Raw genomic sequence first — 15,371 nt, 5'->3', positions numbered from 1 at the left:
ACAAAGCAGCCACAACTGTCAGTAAGTGTCCATGATTGAGTCTTTGAATGCAGAGATTGAGATAAAACTGTCCAGTTTGAGTGTTAGGGCATAGAATTATATAACATAATATTTTATCTTAATTTGTTGCCACAATTTCAATCCTGTCTTGCAGGCATCCGTATGGGCAGCCTGGGCCTGTTCTTTCAGTGTGCTACCTCAACCGTCTTCTCCCTGCTCATGAGCCGACTGGTTCGCCATTTTGGCTCGCGCCGGGTCTACCTGAGCAGCATGGTGAGCTTCACCATCTCTGTCCTGGTCATATGTATGTCCAAGAGCGTGGTCCTGGTCAGCCTGATGTCAGCTCTGACAGGCTTTGCCTACGCCACGCTGCAGACGCTGCCCTACACCCTCACTTGTCACTACCACAAGGAAATGGAGGTAAGGACCGAAAGGTACACTTACATACAGGACTCTGCCGGCCCTGCACTGTGAATAGTGTATATGGGTCTTTCTATAAACTAGGGTATCAGTGAGGATTTCTTACAATTAACAGCTTGTTACAGCTGTTGATAAGTCATTGATAATAATGCCTTTTTCATGTTATTACATTGATATAAGGGGGATCATAGCTATATTCAATCAAATTAACAAGTTGATTTAAAACCTATGTTTTACCCTTTATCATTGTTGGTGTCTTGACAGATTTGCCCAAAATCATGTGACATAAAACATAACTTTTCTGTCCTTGCATTTATGGCAATGTAAGTTGTTCTTAGACATTGAACTTGAACCCTGTAAGAATCCTGGATCTAGCTGTCGGAACATGCAGTTTAAGTACAGGTACATTTAGTGTCTCCTTATGTTACTGGTGAAAACAGTATTCATGGGCACACAAATTCAAAATAATGTATGCATTGCAAAATCAAATGCTTCTAACCGATAAAGAGTCACCTTACCTTGATAGTTACCTAAATTGATACTGTCATTAACATGGTTCTTCAATAATTATGCATAATACTTGTTGGATGAGCATTTGGTGTCCAGCTGATTAGTTATGCCGTGATATTTTCACACAATCTGATCCAGGAAGGAATTTTCCAAATGACAGTCAAGTGAGGAACAGCTGTTGTGATAGCACATGCCATGCAACAGCTCAAGTGCTGGAAAAAGGAATGCAAGGAATGTCCAGAATATTTTGGTGTCTCGTTCATGTCACTGGTGAAGACCGTTGTGCCTGGATCCACTGTTGGATCTAATATCCCTAGCGAATTGATGTTGATCATCTGTTGTTGACTGCTTGATTTCCAGCAGCGTCTCCTTAGATTTAACAGAGAAAGCATCAAGGTAATGAGTTCATATGTTTTTGTGCCTCGGATTGGACACAGTCTACAATTGTGTGCAACACCCAACGCTCTTCCTATGAATTATTTAAGATGTAATGAAAACAAATTACATAGCCTAGTGGGCTTATTCACAATATTACCTGGTAAATAAATAACATGACAAAATAACTTTGTTTTCCATGTTAGACCTGCAATTTTAAAGAATACAAGGGACTTGAAGTAGCATACTTGAACTGGGAGATTCAAGTACTTGAATCAACCTACCTTGAATCAGACATGTCCTCAATTTGGTACAAGAAAAGTTATTGTAGCCAATTTATGTTCTCCTGCTCCATGATTTAATTTTTTATCCATTTGTGAGAGATGTGGCCACTCGTTTGTTTCCCTCCACTTCAATTGAAGGGTGTTGCGCTACTCTGTTGCTGTAAAACCACATGCGGTTATTATGAGGACGACATCTAATCTTGGCTTTCCATACAAATCCTTCCATTACAAGAGGAACCTGTTTTTTGGTCACTTTCTCATTACTAAAACAGTGATGGTGAGATGAATGCTAAAGCTATTCATTACTTTGTGGGACTCTGTCGGCCCAAAAGTCACCATGCATGGATCCAGTCTATTCAAATTAGGAATTCTCCACACATATTTTAGAATGTAATAATACTTTCAATATCAATGCATTGACAAGGCCTAAAATATAAATTATTCTTCAAGGGGTAATGGCCACTTTTTGCATGCTATTTGTGGGGAGGAGTGGTTCTATATTAGGCCCTGTATGTACAATTATATAACTTTGAGGTCCTTGAAAATTACAATGAAGTGGTTGAAAAAGTCCATGAAAGTCCTTTAATTTGACTTGCCAATGTCTGTATGAACCCTGCTGAAAGGATGCATAGTCCCAGACCTATGTTGTTGTGTAGGTGGAGTCATGAACTGGCTCGAAGTTCGTAACAAAGGGAGACAACGTAGAGATAAGGAATAACAATATATTTATTAACTGCACTAAACACAATTAACAATGGTGTGTGTGTGTAGTCAGTAGTGTAAGTGAGTGGTTGTGTGCATAAATGTGATGAGGGGTATTGAAAGGTGCCAAAGCAAACAAATAACGGCCACAAAAATGCCACAACCAAAATCTATCAGTGTGTCTACATGGAGAGAGTCTCCTCAATGAATGGGGAAGAGGTGTATTTATCCCGGAACACACGAGCCCAGGTGTCCCATTTCGCTGACAACCCTCCCGGCTCCACCCACCGACATCCTATTAAGGAAAACAAGAGCAAAGAGGGAGAATTTGGCAGACAGTGGGAGGGTCACCACCCCCCCCCCCCCCCCACCCCCCTATAAAACCGGGGACCAACAAGGACACCGGAACATACCAGTCACAAACAAAATATTGCCCTGGATCCTAATAGAAAACCCAGCCTGCGTCCCAAATCCATGGGGGTACGTGTTCAAACGTCCACTTGCCAACCAACCTCGTACTCCCCAGTCCTCAGCAACCGGTACGCACAGGAAGCAACCTTTAAGAGGAAAGAAAAAAATGAGACCAGAAGGGAACAGACAGGAGCGATAGAACAGGACAACACAAAACAGTGGTCAGTCACGTGGACATTCAGGAACAGGGCGCACGAGAGCAACGACATTGTCAGTCCCCCTGATGTGCCGCACATCGAGATGGTGTTTATTTTTTTACAAGCATTCCATTTCATTATCCTCTGGTTAGGACACATGGACCTTAAGGTGAGAGGGTTATGGTCGGTGTAGGCCACAATTGGTACTACTCCCGACCCGACCTACACCTCGAAGTGTTGTAGCGCCCATATGAGTGCTAACGCTTCTTTTTCCATGACTGAGTAGTTCAACTGATAATGGTTAAACTTTTTGGAAAAGAAACTAATAGGTCTCTCAACAGACACATCTGCACCTGCCCCCACATGACTAGCATCCACCTGCAAAGTAAATGAAAAATCCACACAAGGAGCAGCCAGCACTGGAGTTGAGGTAAGCAACCTCTTTGCATCTTCAAAAGCTTGTTGACAACAAGACCAGACGTAACCAGCCTTAGCTTTAAGCAAATCTGTCAAGGGAGTGACCACAGTAGAGAAGTTCCTACAAAAACTACGGTAATAACCAATCATTCACAAGAAACGCATCAGTTCCTTTTTAGTAGTTGGTGGTGGAAAAGCATCAATATCTACCACCTTAGCCCAACAGGATGCACTTCACCCTGCCCAACCACCTTTCCAAGGTATGTAAAGGTTGCCTGAGCAAACTCACATTTAGCCAGATTGCTCGTGAGGCGACCCGCAGCTAGGCGGTCGAACAATTCTTGAATACGGGACAGATGTTCCTCCCAAGTATCTGCATATATCATTACATCGTCCAGATCAACAGCGCATCCAGCCAGACCAGAGACAACCCTGTTCATAAGTCGCTGAAAAGTGGCAGGTGCATTACGCAGGCCAATACTCATAACCGAATACAAATTCAGACAAGAGGGTGTAATAAAGGTAGAGATTTCACGTGCCCTACTCATCAGTGGCACCTGCCAATAGCCCTTTAACAGGTCAAATTTGCTCACAAACTTAGCTGCGCCGACCTGATCAACGTAGTCCTCCATCCGAGGAAGAGGAAATGAATCTGGCTTAGTGACACTGTTAACCTTACGGTACTCCGTACAAAATCTGTTTGTCCCATCCAGTTTACTGACCAAGATACAGGGAGAAGCCCAACTGGAGAAAGGCTCTGCTATATCACTCTCCAGCATGTACCTGACCTCAGCATCCAGACAACGCCGTTTCTCTGAAGAAACTCTAAAGAACCTCTGACGAATGGGGTCAGCATCCAACGTCAATATCGTGTTCTATTAAGTTTGTACGTGTAGGTGTATCAGAAAACAAACCTGGAAATCTCAGAATCAGACCGACCATCTCTTCCCGCCCATCAACAGGTAGATGAGTGAGAAGGCTGTCTAAAACATCCAGTGTCTGAATTTTTTTATCTACCCTGCAGTATGCAATCGTCGGGACCAGGAACATCTTCCTCCCCATGCACGGACCTAGCATGACAAGAACCCAGCGAAATAACGGTATCGGCCAAAATAACAGGTTTTACCGTCCTCTGTAGACTCCCACTGTTCAGTCTCAGAGGAACTTGCATAATAGGGTTAACATATTTACATGGCACAGTTGGTGTGCTTTTCCCCATTCTGGAGTGGCAACTAGATAGTTTTTCTCAGTGCACTGGCGCACAACCGTATATGGACCTTGAAACTTGGCTTGAAAAGGAGAACCAACAATTGGCGGCCGAGCAAGAACCTGGTCACCTGGACTAAAGTGACGAGGCTCAGTTCGCCGATCAAATATGCCCTTCATCCTCTCCTGTGAAGATGATAGCTTCTCTCTAGCCATCTCACCAACAGCGTACAGGAAATCACACATAAAATAACAGGGACTGAGGGGCTCGGGAGACTTCCAGTCATCCTGGAGAACTGATAGAAGTCCATATGTCCAAACAAGTTCATTTGGAATGAAACCCGTGCGCTCCTGTGTAACCTCCCTAGTGGCTAACAGTAACCAAGCCAACCCCTCCTCCCAATCCTTATCCATCTCAGTACAATAAGCTCTCAACAAAGACAAATGTTTGATGGAAACATTCCAGCGCTCCTTGACTTTGCGCATGATAGGTGCTAGACAAATTGTGTTTAATATGGAGCTGTTGGAGAACCTGACCAAACAGATTAGAGGTGAAATTAGATCCTTGATCACTCTGAATGACCTTAGGGATTCCAAACAGTGAGGAACTGAGTCAAAGCTTTTAGCACAGACTTAGTCGTGATAGACCGGAGGGGATGGGCAGCAGGAAACCTAGTGGTCTGACATCACAGTGAACAGGTAACTACTACCCTTTTTAGAACAAGGCAGAGGACCAAGAGTCAATAATCAGATACTCAGCCAACCTTTTGAGTAAAGGAATAGAAAACAGTGGTACCGGTTTAATAGCTTGATTAGGTTTACCAGTTAATTGACAGGTGTAACAAGTTTTGATGAACTCAGAAACATCCCTCTTTAACCTAGGCCAAAAGAAATGTCTTAATATGCGATTGTAGGTTTTCCTCACACCCATATGTCCAGCAACGTCGTTGTGGGAAGTTGTCAACACCAACTCACAAAGCTTTACTGGTACAACAACCTGACTAATAGCTTCCCCCACAAAACTACCACCACGACACCCACTTTCTCATCAAGACATCCTCTTGGAGAAAATAGCCATGGGCGACACCTCCCAACTGTTCCACAGGCGCAATTTAGTCACGCAACTCTTCTAATATGGGGTCAGCTCGTTGCTTCTTGATTAGATTGGAGCGGGGTACAGATAACGGGATAACAGGAAAAGTAGTGACAGATTTCTTTGTGCCATTCTCGTTAGCCGGCGCAGTGACCAGGTAGCCACGGCTCATAGAACACGTCACTGCACATGCAGAGAACACCTCTGTGAAATTCTGCGCACTCTCATCAGGAATCCCTACAAATGACAGCTTAGCGGAAATCACTAGAGATGGAAACACAACAGGCCATACACGCTCACTAGTTATTCCCAAGGACAATGTCGATACCCTCAATAGGCAACGAAGGATGCACCCCCACAACAACCTCACCTTTCACCAGTCCACAATCCAACATCAGTTTATGCAATGTAACTGACAGTGTTCAAACCTATTCCCCTAATTAAAACACTATTCCCCAAATCAGTCTCAGCAGAGAAGGGTAACACAGACTCCAACACAAATGACTCAGAGGCACCTGTGTCTCAGGATCCTCACTTGCATTAGGTCGTTACTGCCTAACAGACACAAAACCCTCCGTAATGAAAGGTAAATAGTCTGGGTCAATATGGACTTTCACATGCCCCTGGGCATGAGACAGTGTCAGGAGTGAACCGATGTGGGACAGGCACTGCTAACGCCGTAGGCTTAGATTTAACATAAGCGCAAGTACTGAATTTACCCGTAGCCCTGAGAACCGGACATTCGTTTTTCCAATGACCTGAACCCTGACAGTAGTGACACTTGACCAAAGTCAGCTTTACCACAGGAGTCAGGCTCAACCCCAGTTGAATGAAACTCTGCCCGTGAACCAGAGTATCTCGGTGAGCGAAGCCCATATCTCGCTGAATGCCCCCACTCACTCCGAATACGGGGCTCTGCAAAGACACTTGAGTCAACACTCGTCCACCAAAACTGCAGCTTCATCGACAGTCTTTACTTTTCATTCGTTAATGTACGTGGCTATACGATCATGGATTGTGTCCTTAATTTGCTCTAGCATAATCAGATCACACAGCCCTTGGAAAGTCATAACTGCAGAGGCGGAACACCAGCGATTAAACTGAAGATAAGTCTTGCGCAAACTCAACATGAGTCTGTTTATCATCCCTTTTTAAAGTTCTAAATCGTTGGCGGTAAGCCTCAGGAACCAATTCGTAAATCTATAACAGCCATGTTTACCTTATCATAACTGACACGGTCAGCTACACTAAGAGCTGAATATTCTTCCTGCGCTTTACCAGTCAACACACTGCAACAATAAAGTGCGGTCAGAATCAGGCCAACTCTTAGCGTCAGCAACACGCTCAAACAACGAAAAGAATGTCTCAGGGTCCTTCTCATTGAATTTTGGCAACTGTAAGTTTCCAACAATATCAAATGTGTCCGGGGCACGACCGAAAGAGCGACCCCTAGGTAAATCTGGGTCACCTTCCCAGAGCAAACTCTCCCCTGAGAGCTTTCCTTCCCTAACCAACTCTAGCCGCTCTTGTTGCAGCTTGAATTTAGCACGCTCCAAATCCTGTTTAAATTCCAATTCCTTTTCATACTCTAGCTGTAACAGAAGCAGTTCTTTCTGCTGTTCAAAAAGAAGACTACTAGAGCTAACAAATGGAGTAGCTATTGTAACGAAACGGGGAGACGGCGAGTCCTCGGCAGAAGCTGCCCCAGTGGTAATGTCTATATCACTCTCCATCAGATTGGCCTTCAATATCAACCTAACATTTTTATTTTTTATTTTTACGTTTATCACTATGTTCAACCTTGTAGTGTTCAGCCATCTTCAACAGCTGTTCTTTAGTACATAATTCTAACAGTTCCTCTGATGGAAAGCAAATGAACTCATCTACGTAAGACGCCATAGTCACAAGAAAATACAATAAAAAGGATCTCGCTCTTCCCCTCTGCTGAGCACACCAGACCACAACCAGAGAAATGACAATCACACTGGGCACCACAAGAGAGATGAGATGTATGTGGAGCTTCCCCAAAACAACTCAACCCTAGTCTTCTCGCAGATTTGCGGTGGGTAATTACGCACTGTAGCCCGCTGGCAAGGGGGGGAAAGCACGCTGGCAGACTCCCCCAAGCCACAGATGTGCTTTAAGCATCAGCTATCTGAGCAGCTTACCGATCGCTGCAGCTGTACACAGCCCATCCAACTACCTACCTTAACCCCATATTGTTTTTAAATTACTTTTTTGCACACCAGCATTTCTACTTGCACATCATCATCTGCACATCTATCACACCAGTGTTAATTTGCTAAATTGTAATTACTTCACTACTATGGCGTATTTATTGCCTTACCTCCTCACGCCATTTGCACACACTGTATATAGACTTCTATTGTGTTATTGACTGTACATTTGTTTATTCCATGTGTAACTGTTGTTTGTGTCACACTGCTTTGCTTTATCTTGGCCAGGTCGCAGTTGTAAATGAGAACTTGTTCAACTGGCCTACCTGGTTAAATTTTAAAAAGTGCCCCGAGAACTGCTCAGTCCACAGACACCACAGAAATAACAAACAAAATAACCACGCCCAACATATTCCATAGTGAAACACGTCGCTAAGCCTAACAGGGGAAAAAGAAAGGCTATAGCTCCGGGTAGCAAGTTTCACTACCCTACCCAAATCTCCCACTGAGGCACACAGCCGATTGTACTCACCTTAGACCGATGTCCCAACAGCGAGTAGAGCAAGTGTCTCCAGCCTGGGCAGAGGCCTGGAAACTAACCAATATACTCTCTCCAATGCAGCACACAACCAACTATCCACCGCAGTGGCAAGTTTACCAAACAAACAAAGGCAAACAACCCTGGGTACCAAACATTACAACTCAAAAGCTGTAACAAAAGATGCAAACAAAGCTCCGACAGAACTTAACATTAACTCTACATTTTCTCCCAAACACAATACACATACTAGTAAGCCCAACGACACTAGTATTAGTCCTTCATAATGCAACAACGTGCTATATGCCAAAATGTCTAGGAACCAACCTTATGATCCCAGACGAGCCCCCACTTGTCACAAACCAGCTCGAAGTTCATGACAAAAAGTGAGACAACGTGGAGATAAGGAGTAACAAAATATATTTATTAACTGAACTAAACTAAATACAATTAACAATGGTGTGTGTGTAGTCAGTAGTGTAAGTGAGTGGTTGTGTGCATAAATGTGATAATGAGGTGTGTTGAAAGGTGCCAAAGCAAACAAATAAAACAGCCGCAAACAAAAATGCCACAACCAAAATCTAACAGTGTGTCTACATGGAGAGTCTCCTCAATAAGTATTCATATTCTAACCCTGATACACCCTGATACCTTTCGACGCTATAGGAGTCAACAGCCATGTATCGGCTGAGTCAACAGCCATGTATCGGCTGAGTCAACAGCCATGTATCGGCTGAGTCAACAGCCATGTATCGGCTGAGTATCGGCTGAGTCAACAGCCATGTATCGGCTGAGTCAACAGCCATGTATCGGCTGAGTCAACAGCCATGTATCGGCTGAGTATCGGCTGAGTCAACAGCCATGTATCGGCTGAGTCAACAGCCATGTATCGGCTGAGTCAACAGCCATGTATATTACTCATATTCCAATACAAACAAACGCTCACATCTTGCGCATCATTTTTCTAGCTCTCTCCTGACACATATTCATATCTAGCCCTACACACACAAACTCTCTTGCACACACTGCCTAGGCCTAGACTGTATATTGAATGTACTTGTATCTCCTTGCATTTCAGGTTTACATGCCAAATAAGAAAACCAAAAACATACTTAAGAATGGGATTGCGGTCAAGCGGGACTCGATCACGCATTTGACAGCCATGGACGAGGAGGGGGGGTTGACCCACAAACTGGGGGGCACCAACGGGCATGCCATCTTCAGCCAGGAAGGCTCAGACTACTATCCCCCTCCCCACGGTCAGAATGGATCGTCCCTCAGCGCCACGGCCCCCGAGCAGGATGAACCGGAGGGCTACGAGAAGCGCGGCGTAGGGTTGGACTTTGCCATCCTGGACAGCACCTTCCTCCTCTCTCAGGTCTTTCCCACTCTCTTCATGGGCATGATCGTTCAGTTCACAAAGTCCGTCACTGCCTATATGGCCTCCTCCGCCATCTTTGGCATCATCGCCATTTATCTGGCCAACCAGATCATCTTTGACCAAAAGGACATCAATAGCTGAAAGAAGCAGTAACCAGGAGTGAAGGAATGCACGACTGCTTCGAGCATGCAACACTCCAGTGTCATCGCTGGCCGTTGCTATGGCTTTACCAACACATTGCAATGAGGCAGCCTGTCTGTACGTTTGTATGTATGTGTGCTGCAGAATTAAAAGAAAATGTAAACCCGTGACAATTGTTACCTCCAGAGATTACTGCAGGCAGTTACAATGGCTACAAGAGAGAGACTGGTTGGCATTAGCTGGTCTGTTGACACTGTCTGTGTACTTAAGAGTGTTTCTCACCTTGTTCCCCTCAGTCACATAGAAGACCGCTCAGATAGGTCCCTTCACCTTCTCCTCAGGTTCAACTAGCTACACAGCTTGATCAGACTCCATCAGCCTTTAGACAACTGAAATACAGATGTATTACCATTTTACTCTCATCTATGTGTGAAGTGGTGGAGTTTGTCAATGCTATATCTTTAAAATAGTCTGCCCTTAGTCGAAGTCAACAGGAGATTATTGGTCAGTTCTCATGCAGACTGGCCGCGGGAGATAGGAACAAGTTAATCTGGAGAGCCCATTACCTGCTTGGGAAAGAATCTGGTCTCACATAGCTACATGCTGCTACTCTAGGGTCATTTCTGTCTGTTTGTTGTTATCAGCCAGGTTGAAAAATTGGGAATATTAAGTGTCACTGGCCTCTAGTGTTGGATGTTTTTTGGTAATTAACAGGTTTATCATATATATTTTGTATATGAATACATATATGTATATCCCTATGGGAATTTATTATGCGACCTGTTTGGTAGAGGTCATCTATGAGGTAATCTCTGTAACTGCAGTGTTGTTAGGATGAAGTGATTCAAAGCTTTCATTGGAATTTTTTCTCTCCATCTTTTCTAGAAATATCAGACAGTGCCATATAGTGCCATTCATTACATAATCTCTACTGCCATTATCATCCCATGTTCAATCTCATATGACAATCTAGGAAAGTAAATGAGGTGAATTATCCAACACTTTAGAAATCCAGGTACACTTATTTTCGGGAAAGTCCATTAATATTCCCTTGAGCAAAATACCAAAAAGCAACACTGCAGTGATTCTGTGAACTGGGTTCCTGAAAATAGTTTTGGTATGATGACAGTTCTCTGTGTTCTGTTAAATTTTGTATACTTTGCTCTGTGTACCATGTGTGTGTGTGTGTGTGTGTGTGTGTGTGTGTGTGTGTGTGTGTGTGTGTGTGTGTGTGTGTGTGTGTGTGTGTGTGTGTGTGTGTGTGTGTGTGTGTGTGTGTGTGTGTGTGTGTGTGTGTGTGTGTGTGTGTGTGTGTGTGTGTGTGTGTGTGAGAGAGAGAGAGAGAGAGAGAGAGAGAGAGAGAGAGAGAGAGAGAGAGAGAGAGAGAGAGAGAGAGAGAGAGAGAGAGAGAGAGAGAGAGAGAGAGAGAGAGAGAGAGAGAGAGAGAGAGAGAGAGAGAGAGAGAGAGAGAGAGAGAGAGAGAGAGAGAGAGAGAGAGAGAGAGAGAGAGAGAGAGAGAGAGAGAGAGAGAGAGAGAGAGAGAGAGAGAGAGAGAGAGAGAGAGAGAGAGAGAGAGAGAGAGAGAGAGAGAGAGAATTTCAAAGTGCAATTGTGAGTGCCGTGAAGAGAGCAGGGCAACATGGTATGACTTTGGATAAGTGCAGTCTCTCCTCACCTAAGAGAATACTGCAGTCTTTCTATATCTCATCTGTTACTGTATATTTAAATAGTAGTTTACATTTTAGCAGACACTCTTACCCAGAGTGACTTACAGTAAGTAGTGAGTGAGTGCATACATTTTCATAATCAAAATATAATAACCAAACATCATTGCATAAAAGGACTACTAAATTATGAGGTTGCTAAATACAGTTGGCACTATTGGATATACAATGCATTCGGAAAGTATTCAGACCCTTGACTTTTTCCACATTTTGTTACGTTACGGCCTTATTCTAAAATTTATTGAATTCTTTTTCCCCCTCATCAATCTACACACAATACCTCATAATGACAAAGCAAAAACAGTTTTTTCAAAATTTTGAAAATGTATTAAAAATATATATTTTTAAATATCACATTAACATAAGTATTCAGCCCCTTAACTCAGTACTTTGTTGAAGCATCTTTGGCAGTGATTACAGCCTTCAGTCTTCTTGGGTATGACGCTACAAGCTTGACACATCTGTATTTGGGCAGTTTCTCACATTTCTCTCTGCAGATCCTCTCAAGCTCCTTCAGGTTGGATGGTTGGATGGAGAGCGTTGCTGCACAGCTATTTTCAGGTCTCGAGAGAGATGTTCGATCGGGTTTAAGTCCGGGCTCTGGCTGGGCCACTCAAGAACATTCAGAGGCTTGTCTGGAAGCTACTCCTGCGTTGTCTTGGCTGTGTGCTTAGGGTCGTTGTCCCAGTCTGAGGTCCTGAGCGCTCTGTACTTTGCTCCGTTCATCTTTCCCTCGATCCTCACTAGTCTCCCAGTCCCTGCCGCTGATAAACATCCCCAAAGCAAGATGCTGCCACCACCATACTTCACTGTAGGGATGGTGCCAGGTTTCCTTCAGACGTGCTGCTTGGCCTTCAGGCCAAAGAGTTCAATCTTGGTTTCATCAGACCAGAGAATCTCGTTTCTCATGGTCTGAGAGTCTTTAGGTGCCTTTTGGCAAACTCCAAGCGGGCTGTCATGTGCCTTTTACTGAGGAATGGTTTCCGTCTGGCCACTCTACCATAAAGGCATGATTGGGGGAGTGCTGCAGAGATGTCCTTCTGGAGGTTCTCCCATCTCCACAGAGGAACTCTGGAGCTCTCTCAGAGTGACCATCGGGTTCTTGGTCACCTCCCTGACCAAGGCCCTTCTCCCCCGATTGCTCAGTTTGGCCGGGCGGCCAGCTCTAGGAAGAGTCTTGGTGGTTCCAAACTTTTTTCATTTAATAATGATGGAGGCCACTGTGTTCTTGGGGACCTTCAATGGTGCAGACATTTTTTGGTAACCTTCCCCAGATCTGTGCCTCAACACAAATCTGTCTCGGAGCTCTACGGACAACTCCTTCGACCTCATGACTTGGTTTTTGCTATGACATGCACTTTCAACTGTGGGACCTTATATAGACAGGTGTGTGCCTTTCCAAATCATGTCCAGTCAATAGAATTTACCACAGGTGGATTGCAATCAAGTTGTAGAAACATCTCAAGGATGATCAATGGAAACAGGATGCACCTGAGCTCAATTTCGAGTCTCATAGCAAAGTTTCTGAAAACGTACACTACTGTTCAAAAGTTTGGGGTCACTTAGAAATGTCCTTGTTTTTGAAAGAAAAGCACATTTTTTGTCCATTAAAATAACATCAAATTGATCAGAAATACAGTGTAGACATTGTTAATGTTGTAAATGACTATTGTAGCTGGAAACGGCAGATTTTTAATGGAATATCTACATAGGCGTACAGAGGCCCATTATCAGCAACCATCACTCCTGTGTTCCAATGGCACGTTGTGTTAGCTAATCCAAGTTTATCATTTTAAAAGGCTAATTGATCATTAGAAAACCCTTTTGCAATTATGTTAGCACAGCTGAAAACTGTTGTGCTGGCCTTCTTTAGACTAGTTGAGTATCTGGAGCATCAGCATTTGTGGTTTCGATTACAGGTTCAAAATGGCCAGAAACAAATATCTTTCTTCTGAAACTCGTCAGTCTATTCTTGTTCTGAGAAATGAAGGCTATTCCATGCGAGAAATTGCCAAGAAACTGAAGATCTTGTACAACGCTGTGTACTACTCCCTTCACAGAACAGCGCAAACTGGCTCTAACCAGAATAGAAAGAGGAGTGGGAGGCCCTGGTGCACAACTGAGAAAGAGGACAAGTACATTAGAGTGTCAGTCCACAACTGGCAGCTTCATTAAATAGTACCCGCAAAACACCAGTCTCAACGTCAACAGTGAAGAGGAAACTCCGGGATGCTGGCCTTCTAGGCAGAGTTGCAAAGAAAAAGCCATATATCAGGCTGGCCAATAAAAAGAAAAGATGAATATGGGCAAAAGAACACAGTAACTGGTTAACTTTTTTTAAATAACAGATTTACTTTTTGGAAATTCCCCCACACTCAGAAAATACATGTCTGAGTTACTGTAGAACATAAGAACATACTGCCAGACCGCTTGGAAAAATAAGTCAATTTTGCAAGTGCCTCTATGAAAAATGTCAGTATTTATTGTTCTTTTAAAAATCATAAGCACATATTAAAGTATTTTGCCTTCTTTTCATTGCATCTGTCAAAGGTGTAAGGTGCAAAAGCTATTTCTGTGAAAAAAAGTATAAATTATTATTTAGTATAGATGTGGTATAAAGACATCTTCTGCTCTATAATTTATTGGGATATTCTTCCATCCCACTCTTTCATCGTTGGCTGCTTACTTTCAGATAGCTTATTGATCTCGACTGCTGTCACAAAGTTGATGATTTCCTGGTTGATCATGTAGAACAGTACACTCATAATATTTAAAAATATGGTTTTGTTTTGCTTAAAAGTTAAATATATCTATAAATATTCATTCCTCCTGACCATTTCCTGTATTAGTTCTGGTTTTAAAGGAGCAACTTTGCTGAATGTGCATTTCCTGATGATGACTAATGCCTGTGCAGAGTATGGTAAACACATCGTGTATCATTATTTATTTGTAAATAGGAAGTAGTCAATACTGTTGCATCTGGGTCAATTATAACCATTGTTCCTCTGTTTTGAGTTCCCCCCATATTTAGTTTTGTTGATATTTCATAGACATAAGTAACTATTGAATTTCAACAAGTTAGCAAGTGTTGTGGTCCTTTATTTGTCCAAATGCCCAGTGTTTGGGTTAGTTGTGCTTCATGATAGCAATTGCCAAGGATCTTCACATTGGGCCTATTTGCCAATGACTGCATTATTATGAATCTGCTGTTATGTCCTCCGTTTTCACTGATGCTCCGAATGTGTTGTCCTTGGTATTTTCAGCCTTCGTAGAAATCTAATAATTTGTATTATAAATCCAGATTTGGTATCAATGTGAGTCACCAAATATATTTGTATACAAATAAATGTACTGCATTGTAAAATGCTTGTCTGAGATGTTGTATGTCACTAAGAAAAACTTTGTACAGTTGGTGAAAATGATTTGAACTATGGTCAATGGTGGTTGCGTATGAAGCACAGTTATTAAAACCTTGAAAATAGCGCCTTCCATCGGAATTTCCAACCAAATGGATGACATGTGTTAAGGGGTCCGGTGGAAGCGCGCAACTGTATATAATCAATTGACGTATAGGCATACTCCATGGTGGCATTACAAAGAAAATATGATATGTTTTTATGTTTCAGACAAGGGGAAGGAATAGGCTATGAGAGACGTTTCGGGGTAACCGAATTGCGCACTAGGCCTAGCCTTAATAAACAAGCAGCATAGGATGTGGCCTGCAAGGGTGCCATTGCTCTCCGGTGACAAGTGGACTGTTTTTACACCTCCCTTCTAAATAAGGAAGCAGCCTGT

At 43.1% G+C, this 15,371-nt stretch overlaps 1 protein-coding gene across 1 annotated transcript in view; it reads left to right on the top strand.

Annotated features, from left to right (window-relative positions):
• The window catches only part of LOC120042001 (solute carrier family 45 member 3-like), a 64,877-nt gene extending 53,949 nt beyond the window's left edge, over positions 1-10,928 (top strand). The window contains exons 4-5 of the mRNA XM_038986874.1: positions 155-420; positions 9,409-10,928. Coding sequence (XP_038842802.1) covers positions 155-420; positions 9,409-9,852 — 710 coding nt within the window. The 3' untranslated portion in view covers positions 9,853-10,928. The remainder of the gene's footprint in view (positions 1-154; positions 421-9,408) is intronic.
• The last annotated feature ends 4,443 nt before the right edge of the window (positions 10,929-15,371 follow it).

Source organism: Salvelinus namaycush, unplaced genomic scaffold, assembly GCF_016432855.1.
Source record: "Salvelinus namaycush isolate Seneca unplaced genomic scaffold, SaNama_1.0 Scaffold6, whole genome shotgun sequence".
Taxonomy (NCBI): domain Eukaryota; kingdom Metazoa; phylum Chordata; class Actinopteri; order Salmoniformes; family Salmonidae; genus Salvelinus; species Salvelinus namaycush.
The sequence above is the reverse complement of the archived record's forward strand: the minus strand, read 5'-3'. Positions and strand labels throughout refer to the sequence as shown.